The sequence below is a fragment of the Pelophylax lessonae genome (genome assembly GCF_965119305.1).
Source record: "Pelophylax lessonae genome assembly, chromosome: 3".
Lineage (NCBI taxonomy): Eukaryota > Metazoa > Chordata > Amphibia > Anura > Ranidae > Pelophylax > Pelophylax lessonae.
In genome coordinates, this window is record NC_138770.1 from 317,067,393 (window position 1) to 317,083,513 (window position 16,121).

At 42.9% G+C, this 16,121-nt stretch overlaps 1 protein-coding gene across 1 annotated transcript in view; it reads right to left on the bottom strand.

Annotated features, from left to right (window-relative positions):
- Nucleotides 1–16,121, bottom strand: part of LOC309549552 (major facilitator superfamily domain-containing protein 8-like) — an 83,728-nt gene that overhangs the window by 46,389 nt on the left and 21,218 nt on the right. Inside the window, exons 2-4 of the mRNA XM_082249909.1 lie at nt 8,024–8,098; nt 3,159–3,344; nt 1,013–1,075 (exon numbers count right to left, since the gene is read on the bottom strand). Of these exons, the coding sequence (XP_082106035.1) occupies nt 1,013–1,075; nt 3,159–3,344; nt 8,024–8,098 (324 nt within the window). The remainder of the gene's footprint in view (nt 1–1,012; nt 1,076–3,158; nt 3,345–8,023; nt 8,099–16,121) is intronic.

The window sequence follows — 16,121 nt, forward strand, 5'->3', positions numbered from 1 at the left end:
CTAACATGATAATGACCCCAAACACACCTCCAAGACAACCACTGCCTTGCTAAAGAAGCTGAGAGTAAAGATGATGGACTGGCCAAGCATGTCTACAGATCTAAACCCTATTGAGCATCTGAGGGGCATGCTCAAACGGAAGGTGGAGGAGCGCAAGGTCTCCAACATCCACCAGCCCTGTGATGTCATCATGGAGGAGTGAAAGAGGACTCCAGTGGCAACCTATGAAGCTCTGATGAACTCTATGCCCAAGAGGGTTAAGGCAGTGCTGGAAAATAATGATGGCCACACAAAATATTAACACTTTGAGCCCAATTTGGACATTTTCACGTAGCGGTGTACTCACTCTTTTGCTAGCAGTTTAGACATTAATGGCTGTGTATTGAGTTATTTTGAGGGGACAACAAATTTACACTGTTATACAAGCTGCACACTCACTACTTTACTTTGTAGCAAAAGTGTAATTTCTTCAGTGTTGTCACATGAAAAGGTATAATAAAATATTTATACACACACACACGTATACATCATATATATATATATATATGTATATACATACACACACACACACATACTGTACACAACTAGTAAATAGGAATAGAAATTAACTGAGTTAGTGTACAGTTTTCTAATTTGTACATAGAATTATGTGTGAAAAATACATATGACCATGAGTGAAATCTAATATCTAGAAATAGCGAGTATTAAAATAAAAATCAGGAAGGACATATTTTACTCATCCACCTTATGAGAATGTTGGTTGCCTTGCTGTCTTTAAGTCACCAATTTAGATACTTTTTCCAAGTAGTGATTTAGAGGTTACTGGAAAAGCATGACAGCCAGGCAGCTAGACATTAGTAAGTGGGAATAGCAATAGCAGCCTCCATATTCCCCAGGTACATTTATCTTTATGTACTGGGTGAATGGTCGGTTGGCCACAAAGTTGAACAGTGGAGACACATGCAGGCAGTGAGTTAGGCATTAGAGGGCTACCTGCTAAAACTGACATTACCTGCTACCAACCGACTAGCCAGGAGAAACCACTTGGAGATTCCAACAAAGTACATAAAATTACCTATTGAAATAAAAGATATGGGGAACAATTGTGAATGATAACAGACACTGAAAATAGGAATAGTTTGTTACAAAGGATGACATTTTACCAATTGATAGATCATAAAATTGAAAAAAAAAAAAGTGTACTTTTGATACAAACTAGCTTTTTTATTATATTTGGATGAATCAGGTAAATCTGTATATAATCTTTCACCTTTTTCCCTTCTCCTGCTGTTCTTTGAGAACTAAGATCATTAAAATATGCTGGCAGTTTAAACTCATTTTTTTCAGGATTACACGTTTCAGACACAGTCCTTGAAATTCATAAGGTGTGTTGTAGGCACTCATTAGAAAACTGTCCCTCGTCCATGTAACAAGTGCTTCAAATTGCTACAGATTCATGTAACTATTGGTAAGGTGCATTTGAATCTGGTGCAGAATTATTCTGCAGACATTACTTTGTTACTTACACCCGTGACACAATTGACTCCAACATGGAAGAGGGCTTGTTTACCTCCTTATCACCAACACAGTGATATTTCTTAATTAATTTGTTCCAGCTGTACTGGCAGAATGTCAAAGTGTCACACAAAAGAACTACTTAAATTTGTCCTCCACATCAGAAATAGCAAGTAAACGGTTGCACAGCTTGCATGAATTTGGTGCTGAACTTTAATGGTGTAGAAGAGACTACTAAAACAGCTATAATGCCAGTGTCGCAAATGGGTTATTCAATAACTCCCTACATACACTACAGCCACTACTATATCAAAGAAAACCTCTCAAGTATCCCTTTAGATGTTCATGATCCTCAAGGGTGACAATACATGCTGCAAACTGATTGTACAACACCTGTACAATTTCCATTATATTTACCAAAACTATGTTATACAAGGACAGACCTAAACAATCCATTCAGTTTCTATCCGTTGCGCGGATGCTTACATTACTCAGTTGGTGGTGGATCTAATGGAGAATGTACATTAAAATTATATAGTATATGGTCAGCTTTAGCTGTTTTAGTATATGTGCGGGGATGAGCCAGAACATATCAAGGTATGCAAGGAATAGCTTCCTTTTTAATAACAGTAAACATAGATTTAGGTCTATTCTAACCATCAGCACATTTCTCTTTGTATAAACTTTTAGACATGTTGCTGATAGCATTTACTGTAAAAAAAAAATAAATAAAAAAAATGATATATATATATATATAATTTATTTATATCTGCCATTACTGATCACTGGGCTCAAGAAGCAAGGCTAAACTAATAAATACATTTAATCTGATGTTTGTCATTGACTTAAAGACGAACTAGAGGCAAAACATTTTTTTTCCTCTTTTTTTTTGTCTCGGATAGAGTGGAGAGGGATTAGAACACCTTTCAAGTTTTTTTGCAGTCTGTGTCCCCATTAGGGACATTCACCTTTCTATTTGTTACTGTTAAAACGTTATCATTAAAAGTGAAAGTAAAAGGAAAATCCCAAATTTTGGGTTGTCCCAAGAAAGGTAATAGAGGGGAAATCTTCTAATGGGGACACTAGCTCTGATGGCCTGAGGCCCCCCAAGGGATTTCCTCATTTCCTGTTTTGGCTATTAGACAGGGAGTAAATAGAGGCATCCCCAATAGGACACAGATGTAAAAAAACAAATAAAAAAACCTGACAGGGATTATAATTTTTCTTTACTCTACCCAAAATGAAAAAATGTTGCCTATAGTTCTACTTTAAAGTGGCCCTAAGGTGAAAAAAAATGCTAGTTCATCGAATGCAACCCTGTTTCAAATAAATAATAATGGTAATTTTAAAACAATGGCCCTACAATACTATCTTTTGCTGCAGTAAATGCTGCTCTGGGCAGTTATGGAGGCCAGTCATGTTATCATATGCCTAGGAACTTGGCCTAGTGATTTTAGCTGAAGGAACTGATGTTTCAGCAGGGCCATCCAACTAGAGATTTTGCCTGAACTGTTATCCTGTCCTTCAACCAAGATCATGTGACTAAACTCCTAGGGATGGGATTAAGATTAACTAACCATGCTGTTGAACACATAAATTGTATCAAGTCCCTTGATAAAAGTGTAAAACATAATATGCCTTGCCTGCAATCTCAAAGGAATTGCTCAGTAGGATGACATGCTTTGTTTTGCCCGTCCTGTCTGACCAGTGACCAAACACGGGACCGGACAATAATTCAGTTAGACTGAAGGCAGCAAGAACAAGACCCAAGAAGAAAGGCTGCGCATCTAATGTTTGCAGGTACATCCAAACAGTGGGTAGGATCACAGCTAGAAGAGGAAAACAAACATGAAATTAATTCTTTATATAATACACTTCCATATAAAGTTAATAAGCCTCCAAGCAGTTGGTATTTTTAATTATCTAGGCAACTTTTGGCATAAAGTAGTGCCATACACTAAATAAAAATGTATACATGGGGAGTTTACAGGTATACAATTCATGAGCATGATGTAACCATGTGCTGAAATGTATAACTGCTAAAAATATAGTTTCTTTTTCACTTGTACCATTAATGAACAGAATATGTCTAAATATAAAAATTGGATTTTTTTGTACCTACCATAAAATCCTTTTCTCTGAGTTCACTGAAGGACATAGGAATTGTAAACTACTGGGTTATATTGTTTGTTTACACTTGTTTGGAAACTGGCAAACAAAAACCAGTGAATGGCCTGGTGTAACCCTCCCAATACCAGCATGCATCAGTTTTGTACAATGTAGAAGAGCAAGATCATAGACACAGGGGAATAAGACCCACATCCCTCAAAGAACTCCAAGAAAAATAACTTTATGATAAGTAAAGCACTGAGATATGATCCTTCATAGTACTCTGGGCTAATTGGTGATCGCTGTCTGATTGTAAAAAAAAGTAAGTTTTCACCCCACAGGCCCTTCACTAAGTGATGTTTGTGTTCCATATATGAAGGTAGACCTTGTGGAAAGTGAACTTCCTGACTTCTAACATCATGTAGATCACCAATTTGGAGAGGCTCCGTCCCTAAAAACCTGAGCTCCAACAGCTATGCTGTTAAAGCCAACAACTGTGAAGCAGAATGGTAAACAGGTCCTTGGGACAGAAGATTCTGACAGTCTGGCTAATGGAGCATCTTCCAGGAGCCTGATCAGCTGAGATTGCCAATCTGCCAATCCAAAACTATAAGTATTACTGGTCGCAATCCTGCACAGCAGATGCAGAAGGAGTTTCAGTGGAAGTAAGGTATAAATCAGGCTGTATTTATCCCAAGGAGCCACAGAAGCATCCACTGTTTCTGCAATAGAAGTTCTGCACCTGTTGTCAAACCTATCCAGATTGTTGTTGAATCTAGGAGGCCAAGAGGTCCACATCCAGCCTTCCTACCTGTGACACGGATCCTGAGACACCTCTGGGTGTAGGGTAGGACCCATTCCCCCGGATCCAGATGCTGACAGCTGAAGAAGTCTGCCTACCAAGTTTTCCACTCCTGGGAGTTAAAAACAGCAACTAGTAAAGGCTTGAACGTGAAATTTTGGCCAAGAGAGAATCCTTTCTACTTCACTTGCCGTAGAAAGACTTCTGGTTCCTCCAGAAGTCCTCTTAATGTTACGGCATTGTCAAAACTGGATCTTTATCAGATGATCCTGCAGTTGGGGTGACCAGCACTGTAGGGACAACCAAATTACACAGAGCCTGTCCGGCTGGCAATCATTGTAAAGATTTAACAAGAGTTTAGGAAAAAACAATTTACCCATCTCCAAAACTGGATTCCTGAGCCACAAGGCCATAGGCAGCCTAGTCCTTGGTATTAGATGAATCAGTTTGTCCAGGGACTAAATCAATTTGTCCTCCAATGACAGGATGTTGATCTGTAGTGTTCTAATGTGGAACTGGGCAAATGGGACTGCCTTGAATGAAGCTCCCATCAGCCCAAAGACTTTCATGAAGTCTCTCTTTGGAAACAAAAACTCTAGCTTGAGCTGTGTCTAGGGTAAGACCCAGACACTCCAAGCGATGAGTTGGCTCTAGCACAGACATCTGAAGGTTCAGAGTTTAACCAAATCTTTTTAAGGTCTGAATTGTTCACGCCACATTGTTGGCCAGCGCTTGTACCGACTGGTACTTCAACAAGAAGTTATTCAGATATCCCTTAATGGGGATGCCTTGAGAGAGTAACAAAGCAAGCACAGGCCCAAAATCTTGTTAAACACTCAGAGGGCAAAAAACAGGCTAAATGGCAGGGCCATGAATTTGAAGTACTGGGGACCCACAGCAAAGCACTGGAAAAACGGGGACATGAAAGTATGCATCTGTGATGTCCACAGAGACCAGAATGACCTGATGGAGAGACATGACACATCTGGTGGACTGTGGACAAATTAGGGCCATGAGATCCAATATGGGGGGGATCCCCCCTTCTGGTTTGGGGACTGTGAAAAGTGAAAAGATTGGAGAAAAACCCCTGAAACATTTCTTCTTAGGTGATTTTCTTGGGAATATGGTTTATAACCTCTTCATCCACAAGACCTGTAAGGTCTGCATGAAAATCTGCTGTTCAATGCTTTGACACAAGCAGGTTGGAAGAATTAAAGTGGTTGTAAAGTTTCGTTTTTGTTTTTTTTAAATAACATGTTATACTTACCTCCTCTGTGCAGTTGGTTTTGCACAAAGCAGCCTGGATCCTCCTCTTCTCCGGTTCTCATTGCTGCTTCTGGCCTCTCCCTCCTATCGAGTGCCCCCACAGCAAGCAAATTGCTATGGGGGCACCCGAGTTGAGCTGCAGCTCTGTGTGTCTATTCAGACACGGAGCTGCTGTTCGGCCCGCCCCCTCTCTCTCCTGATTGGCTAACTGACTTTGACTGACAGCCTTGGGATCCAATGGAGCTGTGGCTGTGTCTCAGCCAATCAGGAGGGAGAGTCCTGGATGGCCGAGGGGCTCATGGACATCGCTGGAAAGAGAGGGACCTCAGGTAAGTATTTGGGGGTGAGGGGGGGGGGGGGCTGATACACTTATAAGGCTTTTTATCTTAATGCATACAATGCATTAAAAAAAAAAAAAAACCTTCTGCCTTTACAACTCCTTTAAACTGTGGAAGGGGGCTGGGAACAAAACTATAGTTTGTAGCCCTAGGAAACCGCCTCCTGTAGCCAGACATCCGAGATAGTGTCTTTTCAGACATCCACAGACTAGCAGGTGTCCTCGGTAGTGACCTCTGCCATCACAGTCAGCACAGATTGTAGTTTGTCCATAAAATCTTGCATAATTGCAATGAAACCCCCAAGGATAGAATTGAGAGGTGCACCATTCTGGACAGAACTAAGGAAGACTCCATGGTGTGCAAAGTCTCAGTCTGGAATTCAACAGGTTGTACTTCAAGGCAGGGACAAAGTAGTTTAGAGTAAAAGGCTAGGCCTTCAAAAAAAAAGTAGTAAAATATGAGCGTTAAAAAGAATGCTTTTAGGGGGTCTGGTATTTTTTTTTTCTGCCTCTTAACGCCCCTCCATGTTAGTCTATGAGTTCATGCACACATGGCCTTTCCTTTAGAGGCAGGAGCATTTAGAGGCAGAAAAAAAACAACTGCCAGTGCATCCAGTAGCAGCAGCGTTTTGGCAGGTAAAATGCGTGCCAAGTGTAAACGTAACTAAACATGCGTTAATGCTAGATGCATCAATCGCTTAAGCGTTAGTTAATTTCAATGGCCAGAATATTATTTTGACCAATGAAATGAAGTAACACCTAATTGCATCTAGACGTGTTTTAGGCACATCAAGCATTTTTTCTGCCAAGATGCTACTGCAAGGAGTGAAGGCATTAAGGAGAACAGGGCAAAAGCCTTGTGTGCAATAGGCCTAAGACATTAACAAAAAACTGGGGCATTTGAGGAGTGGGAGGGGTGATACTGGAGTGTTCTTTTTGATTTCCCTGTCCCAATTCCCCTGTAGGTGGCAGTTTAACCCAACAGTCCAGGGGTGTCAAATTCAATTTCATCACAGGCCGCATCAGCATTATGGTATAGTCATTTATTCAGGGCTTTTTTTTCCTCAGAGAATATGTGCAGGGAGAATAGGAGCTTAACCACGCCCCCCCACGAAACAGCATCAAATTGGGGGGTTTGGCCAAATTATACAACAACAGTGGCAGGACCTTAAAGGGGCAATAAATAGCAGAAGTGCGTTATGTGCAGAGTTCAGGGATGTGCTATGTACAAAGTGTAGAGTTCAGTGGTGCCCTTTGCACAGAGTGCAGAATTCAGGGGTGCCCTTTGCAAAGAGTGCAAGGTTGAGGAGTGCGCTACATAATGCAGGGTTCAGCTCTCTTTCACAGGCTGTCCACATCTCACTTCCACCTCTCTTCGCCTCCAACCTCTGCATCACCCTCCCCCATCCTTCACCAAAAGTTTTTTCCCCATCTCACCTACCTGGCCCAGCTCTAGTACCTTCGGGCAGTGTAGGCAGCATCGCCTCTCTCTCCCCCTCTTGCAGGGAGATCATTAGTTGGCAGATGAAGATCACCGTGCAGCTTACCACGTGATGCCCCATCTCACACTGCACCTGTATTTGCATCTGCATCTTCCTTGTCTCCTTTGCGAGTACAGGGCAGCCGGGGATCTGTGAGAGCTGCAGAGGAAAGCTGTCCTTTAAACACAGAAGGCTTCTGTGTTTACAAGTGATGTTGGTGAGTGGAGGGCAAGAGTGGTTGAACAGAGTTCTGCCACATTCTGGCTGAGAAAAAGCCAGGGCCACATGAAATGGCCTGGTGAGCCAGGTTCGGCCCACTTGCCTTGGGTTTGACACATGTGCAATAGTCTTTGAAGCCTATGTCCCTTAATGAACAAGAAAGAAATTACGTGCTCTAGGTGTAACGAAAACATACTGTAAATACTTATATTCCTGTTTGTAATTTCATTATTTACTTGAAAGCAGTTGTGAACACTACAGTTAGGCAATATGTATTACTGTGTTATTACTGACCATACTCAATGCCACTGAGCAAAAAGATGAATCCAATAACAACATTCGTAAGTTTTTGCTTTTTCCGGAGCACACCTGTTAGCAGAAAGAAAAAAATAGTAATTGAAACACATTTGTCTGATCATAGTAATCAAAAAAATGAGAAACATTAGGTCCATTCATTAAAGCTGAACTCAAGGTTAAAATGACCAAGTATAATAACAGTATACCGTATTTATCGGCATATAACATGCACCGGCGTATAACAGGCACCTAAATTTTAGGAGAGAAATTTCAGGAAAAAGCTGAAACTTGAAATAAACAGCTTTGAACTCAGAACATTTTTTTTCAATCAAATGCAGTCTCACCAGTGCCCACGAATGCAGCCTCATCAGCGCAGTGCCCACGAATGCAGCCTCATCAGCGCAGTGCCCACGAATGCAGCCTCATCAGCGCAGTGCCCACGAATGCAGCCTCATCAGCGCAGTGCCCACGAATGAAGCCTCATCAGCGCAGTGCCCACGAATGAAGCCTCATCAGTGCAGTGCCCACGAATGAAGCCTCGCCAGCGCAGTGTCCTTAAATGCAGCCTTGCCAGCTCAGTGTCCATCAATGCAGCCTCGCCAGCGCAGTGCCCATAATTTCAGCCTCGCCAGCGCAGTGCCCATACATGTTGCCAGCGCAGTGCCCTTAACTGCAGCCTCGCCAGTGCAGTGCCCATAACTGCAGCCTCGCCAGCGTAGTGCCCATAATGGCAGCCTCGCCAGCGCCATTGACACTATCCGAATCACTTTTAAAAAAGTCCAGGAAGCAGCGCGGCGAGGTAGAAGGGGGCGGGCGGCGCCAAGGAGAAGGAAGGACGCGCTGTGATCGGAATTCCCGGCGCCTATGATAGACGTCGGCATAGGAGGCGGGACTTCCGATGACAGCGCATCCTTCCTTCTACTTGGCGCCGCATACCCCCTTCTACCTCTCGGCGCTGCTTCCTGGACTTTTTTTTTTTCATATCGGCGTATAACACGCACTGTTACTTTTTCCTCAATTTTTAGGAGGAAAAAGTGCGTGTTATACGCTGATAAATACGGTATTTTAAATGCAACTGGTGTAAGTACCTGGATTTGTCATGGTCTCAACTTTGTTGGACAGTAAACTAGGAGGAGGAGGATTAGTACTTGGAGCATGACAAGGGACATGCTAACAGAAGGAGAGAGCAGAGCTCATCAGTCTGCTGCTGCTGCATCACCATCTAATCATTGGCTGGGAACTGGGTCGATTTGAATTAAATCATGATTTTAATCATTAGTAAAAAGGCTCAATGTAAAACAACTCGAGTTAAATCATGATTTTTAAAGAGCAACTGTCATCTCTGTCCCGCAGTGGCTCCTCCTCTGACCCGCTGTTGACTTACCGACAGTCCTATTCACTTTAAATGGGACGGCTGGTAATGTGGCAGTGACACAACAAGGTGAAGGATGTGTACCGCCGCTCGCCGACCGCGAGCTAGTCCCTGCTGTGGATTGAGTCCTCTGTTGAAGTCTACCAGACGAAACCGGCCAGGATGCACGTACGCTGCTGCTGAGGAGACGAAGGGAGGATACCGCTGTTGTTCTGGATCTCGCCTGTTAGCCGCAGGAGCGCTGTAATCCACAGCAGGGACTAGCTCGCGGTCGGCGAGCGGCGGTACCTTTCAAAGCCTCTGTGTCTATGATATGCGTGCAAAGGGTGATTGAAATGTAAGCATATACGCTGAAGGGGAGGGAAGTTTTATTTAATTAATAAAGTCGAAACAGTATTACACTACTCTCTTGCTTCATGTCGTTTGCTTACAAATTGCACTGAGGAGATATACAGCCTGATAGTGACCCCTGGTGGACGGATAGGATCTGGACGTGCTCAAGAGACGACAGACCGACCAGAAGCAAGGGCTCATGCAGCTTATGCATAAAGGCGATATTTCAAGGGCAATTTGGTGAGTGGCCACTTCATAGGGGTGCACAGTCGGTGTGGTGAAGGATTAGTGATACTGTGTGTACAATCACTGGTGCTGAACATCAGAGGAGAAATCTTTTTGCTGGCTGTGACTGCTCATCCTGTGGAGTTGGGACTAGTTTGCAATTGCAGGCTCTGAAGCACTGCAGGAACTGACTAATATACTTGCACACATACATTGTGTGTGCTGAAGCGCCGCTGAATGTATGATATAACGAACTGAGACGCACAGATTGGGCTATTATTATACATTTGATTTTGCAAGTTTTACTTTTACAGTGGCAGCTAGTGCATTAAAAGGATTCACAGAGTGACATGTTTTACATGATTTTATCTACATGATTTTATTTACTATTTATTCATGATTTGAGTAGATATATTTATTTCTTTATACCTTACACTGATTTATATATATATTTTAGCGCCGGGCGGGTGGTTGACGTCTTTTAGCATCAGTTACCTTTTACAATAAAGCTCCATTTCATGTTGAATAAACTAAATTATTAATATATCTTTAGATAGATTTTTACTCCAAAAGAATTTTATTAAAATACATTTGATAAAAATAAAATAAAAAAATCAGATTTTTAGGATTTTTTTTTTTTTTTTTTTTTTTAATCAATCGATTTGGGTTTTATCCACCCTGACTGGAAACTATAAGGTGAAATACACTATATTACCAAAAGTATTGGGACACCTACATTTACACACACACACATAAACTCTAATGGCACCCCTGTCTTAAGTCTGTAGGGTTCAATACTGAGTAGACACACCCTTTGCAAATATAACAGCTTCAACTCTTCTGGGAAGGCTGTCCACAAGGTTTAGGAGTGTGTTTATGGGAATGTTTGACTATTTTTCCAGAAGCGCATTTGTGAGGGCAGGCACTGAAGTGGATGAGACTGCCTGACTCGCAGTCTCTGCTCTAATTCATCCCAAAGGTGTTCATTGGGGGTGAGGTTAGGACTCTATGCAGGCTAGTTCCTCCACCCCAAACTCGCTCATCCATGTCTTTATGGACCTTGCGTTGTGCACTGGTCCAAATCATTTGGTGGAGAGGGGGGATTATGGTTTAGGGTTGTTTTTCAATGGTTGGGCTTGGCACCTTAGTTCCCCTTAATACCAAGACATTTTGGACAATTTCATGCTCCCGACCTTGGGGGAACAGTTTAGGGATGGCACCATCATGTTCCAACATGACTGCACACCAGTGCACAAAGCAAGATCCATAAAGACATGGATGAGAGAGTTTGGGGTGCAGGAACTTGCCTGCACAGTCCTGACCTCAACCCAATAGAACACCTTTGAGATTAATTAAAGCAGAGACTGCAAGCAAGTCCTTCTCATCCACATCAGTGCCTGACCTCACAAATGTGCTTCTGGAAGAATGGTCAAGCATTCCCATAGACACACACCTAAACCTTGTGGCCAGCCTTCCCAGAAGAGTTGAAGCTGTTATAGCTGCAAAAGGTGGGCCAACTCAATAATGAACCCTACGGACTAAGACTGGGTTGCCATTAAAGTTCATGTGCGTGTAAAGGCAGGCCTCCCAATATTTTTGGTAATATAGTGTACAGTGCATATGGAAAGTATTCACAGCACTTTTTCCACATTTTGTTATGTTACAGCCTTATTCCAAAATTGATAAAAATTCATTAATTTCCTCAAAATTCTACAAACAATACCCCATAATGACAACGTGAAAGAAGTTTGTTTGAAACCTTTACAAATGTATTAAAAATAAAAAAATCCCATGTACATAAGTATTCACAGCCTTGGCCATGACACTCAAAATTGAGCACCGGTGCATCCTGTTTCCACTGATCATCCTTGAGATATTTCTACAACTTGACTGGAGTCCACCTGTTGTAAATTCAGTTGATTGCATATGATTTGAAAAAGGTACACACCCATCTATATAAAAGGTCCCACAGTTAACAGTGCATGTCAGAGCACAAACTAAGCCGTGATGTCCAAGGAACTGTCTGTAGATTTCCGAGAAAGGATTGTATCGTGGCAGAGATCTGGGGAAGGGTACAGAAACATTTCTGCAGCATTGAAGGTCCCAATGAGCACAGTAGCCTCCATCATCCATAAATAGAAGACATTTGGAACCACCAGGACTCCTCCTAGAGTGCAAAAAAAGCTGTACTGGAAGGGACCAGTAGAAACAAAAGAGAGCCTTATAGGGATAGACTAATGAAACCACAGAGCAATATATAATCCAAAAAGTGTGTTTAATTCTGGTATGAATATGTGTCAACACATGAAACAAGATGTGGTTCAGTCAGACAGGTACAGTAGTATTTACAATGCAAACTATGGGTGACAGTAGTGACCCAGATGGGGTAACAAACAAAACAAAACAGTGTGAAAGCACTTCTTATCAGTTCCCCTTTTCAGTTCCCTCACTATCCTTATATTACCTCATTTATCTGTATGCTTGGTCAATATAAACCTCCATGATTTAATTAAAGTTTAACTCCTAAAAGCTCCCGTCGGTATTCTTCAACCACCATTGGATATGTTGATACCAAATTTGTACTTCTTTAAAAACACTAGGGATAATCTAATATTTATACATTTCCACAATACCAATATACTGATTACTTGCTTTCATACTTTAAACTTTTTCTTTGCATCCCCCTACTGACTAAGCCATGATGTATTCTACTCTATTTAATGAGCATAATCTGTACAAAACAGCACACAATCTGAGACAATCTGGACTGCCACATCTTATCAAAGAACTGGGCGGTCTTTGTGCTGATTCAGATCAGTTAAAAAGGGTAGCGGGATAAGCTTTGTGACGTCCAGACAAAGCTATGCAACTGCTATGCGAAACATGTTGACATCACCTGCCAACGGACGGTGGTCAGAAGATCCCTGTACCCGCACAAGCAAACACAGCTATCGACGGCTTTGCGGACAGCGGCGCACTGTCTCCACCACTGCCATAAGTCTCTCCACAGACTCTACAAGGATCCCAGGAACCACCCCTCTACAAAGTGCAAGCCATAAGGGAACCAAATTTACCTACAAATACAAGAGGTAATCCATCCACCTCATCCATCCCCTACACAGGATACCATTTTTTTCAGCAGGATTTGGAGCCATCCGGGAAGTATCACAAGGATCAAGGTATTGTCTGTTCCACCCAATCACAAGGGTTGATCCATTTTTCTCAGAATGTTTTGGGATTCTTACCCCTTTGTTTGACTTCTTTGGATTCTTTGACCATTCCGTTCCCGTGTTTCTCCTGACAGCCCCCCTGCTGGCTCATACTTTCAGGAACAATTTGCCAGGATGCTATACAGGCACTGACCGCTTTAGTGGGATCCCCATATCTTTATAGTGGACTTATTGTCTTTTTCTGAGATTTTTTGTCTACAGAAAAGCTTTGCATACGATTGCTTGAGCACACAGGGTCCTGGCACTGTCAATTATTTCCCCTAGATATTCCCATATGCCTCACTTTATACATGGTTTACACTTGGTGATTTGCCTGTGGGAATTTTCTGACAGTGTCACCCCTCAACTGACGTCCGGATGATCAATTGCTACCCATGCTTGTTTGTTACCCCATCTGGGTCACTACCGTCACCCATAGTTTGCACTGTAAATACTACTGTACCTGTCTGACTGAACCACATCTTGTTACATGTGTTGACACATATTCATACCATAATCAAACACATTTTTTGGATTATATATTGCCCCATGGTTTCAGTAGTCTATCCCCATAAGGCTCTCTTTTGTTTCTACTGGTCCCTTCCAGTACAGCTTTTTTTGCATAGGTTATAGAGCCAGGGATACGACCACCAATTGTGGTGTTCCCAGGGGTATTAAACTATACTTCCTAATTAGACCTACCTTCAGTTTTTTTCTCTCTTTCTAGAGTGGGCCACCCAGCCAAACAGAGTGATTGGGGGAGAAGGGTCTTAATCAGGGAGGTGACCAAGAACCTGATGGTCACTCAGACGGAGCTTCAGCATTTCTCTGTGGACAGAGGAGAACTTTCCAGAACAACCATCTCTGCAGCACTCCACCAATCATGCCTGTATGGTAGAGTGGCCAGACGGGAGCCACTCCTCAGTAAAAGGCACAGGACAGCCCGCCTGGAGTTTGCCAAAAGGCACCTGAAGGACTCCGACCATGAGAAACAAAACTCTCTGGTCTGATGAAAGAAAGATTAAACTCTTTGGCCTGAATGGCAAGTGTCATGTCTGGAGGGAACCAGGCACCGCTCATCACCTGGCCAATACCATGCCTACAGTGAATGAAGCATGGTGGTGGCAGCATCATGCTGTGTGGATGTTGTCTAGTGGAAGGAACTGGGAGGCTAGTTAGGATTGAGGAAAAGATTAATGAAACAATATACAGAGACATCCTTGACGAAAACCTGCTCCAGAGTGCTCTGGACCTCAGACGGGGGCAAAGGTTCATCTTCCAACAGGACAATGACCCTAAGCACACAGCCAAGATAACAAAGGAGTGGCTAGGGGACAACTCTATGAATGGCTTTGAGTGGCCCAGCCAGAGCCCAGACTTGAAACCGATTGAAAAGCTCTGGAGAGTTTATAAAATGGCTGTGCACCAACACTCCCCCATCCAACCTGATGGAACTTGAGAGGTCCTGCAAAGAAGAATGGGAGAAACTGCCCAAAAATAGGTGTGCCAAGCTTGTAGCATCATACTGAAAAGGACTTGAGGCTGTAATTGGTGCCAAAGGTGCTTCAACAAAGTATTGAGCAAAGGCTGTAAATATTAGTGCCGGTTCACACTAGGGCAACCTGTGAGGCGACCTGGTCGTCTCACAGGTCGCCTCCCATAGGGAAGCTGCGGACCCGTTCTAATAGGAGCGACACAAGTCGCTCCGACCTAGAAAAAGGGTCCGGAGCTTCTTTGGGGCGACCCGGAGGCGACCGCCATAGACTTCAATGTTATGAAGTCCGTGGCGGCCGCTCCGAGGTAGCGGCACGCTGCTCGCACCGCGACCTCCGAGGTCGCGGTGCGAAGTAGCGTCGCTGCAGTGTGAACCGGCACTTAATGTACATAGGATTTTTTTTGTTTTTTATTTTTAATAAATTTGCAAAGATTTCAAACAAACTTTTTTCTCATTGTCATTGAGGGGTATTGTTTGTAGGATTTTGAGGAAAATAACGAATTTAATACATTTTGGAATATGGCTGTAACATAACAAAATGTGGAAAAAGTGAAGCGCTGTTAATACTTTCCGGATGCACTGTATATGCGTTGCTTAATTGCAATGGAGAAAAATCATGTCACCAAGCTGTTTCTGGTGTCGAACTATTTCCATTTAACCACTTGCCGACCGCCGCACGACTATCTACGTCGGCGGTCAGCCCCTCACAGGCAAACTAACGTAGGGCTACGTTGCTTGCTTGTGAGGGTCTAGGGAGCGAGCGCGCGCCCCCGGAGGCGTGCTCCCGCTCCCGCTCCCGCGTGGTCACGGACCCCCCCGCGCGTGTGACCAGCGGACCCGATGTCCGCCGGCCACTCGGCGAGGGAGAGGGAGAATGTCAGGCAGCTTGTATAAACAAGCTGCCTGTCATTCTCCTCGCTGTAAAGACACTGATCACATGGATCTACTATGTAGATCCGTTGATCAGTGTCCTTACAGCTCAAGCCACAGCCAATCACAGTAGAAAGCACGCCCCTAGGGACACACACAGCCCCTCCCTCCCAAATAAAGTTAACCCCTTCACTACCAGTGTATTTTTACAGTAACAGTGCATATATATAGCACTGATTACTGTAGAAATGTCACTGGTAACCCCAAAAGTGTCAAAAATGTCAGTCAAGGGTCCGATCTGTCCGCAGCAATGTCGCAAAAAAAAAAAATCGCAGATCGCCGCCATTACGCGTTAAAAAAAAAAACAACAAAAATGACAAAAATCTTTCCCTTTGTTAGTAAACGCGATAACTTTTGCGCAAACCAATCAAAATACGCTTTTTGCGATTTTTTTTTTACCAAACATAGGTAGCATAAAACAAATTGGCCGAAAATGTTAAATTTTGATTTTTACATTTTTTTTGGGGGGAATTTCATATAAAAAAAATGTGAAAAATATTGCTATTTTTGCAAAATTGACGCTCTTTTTTT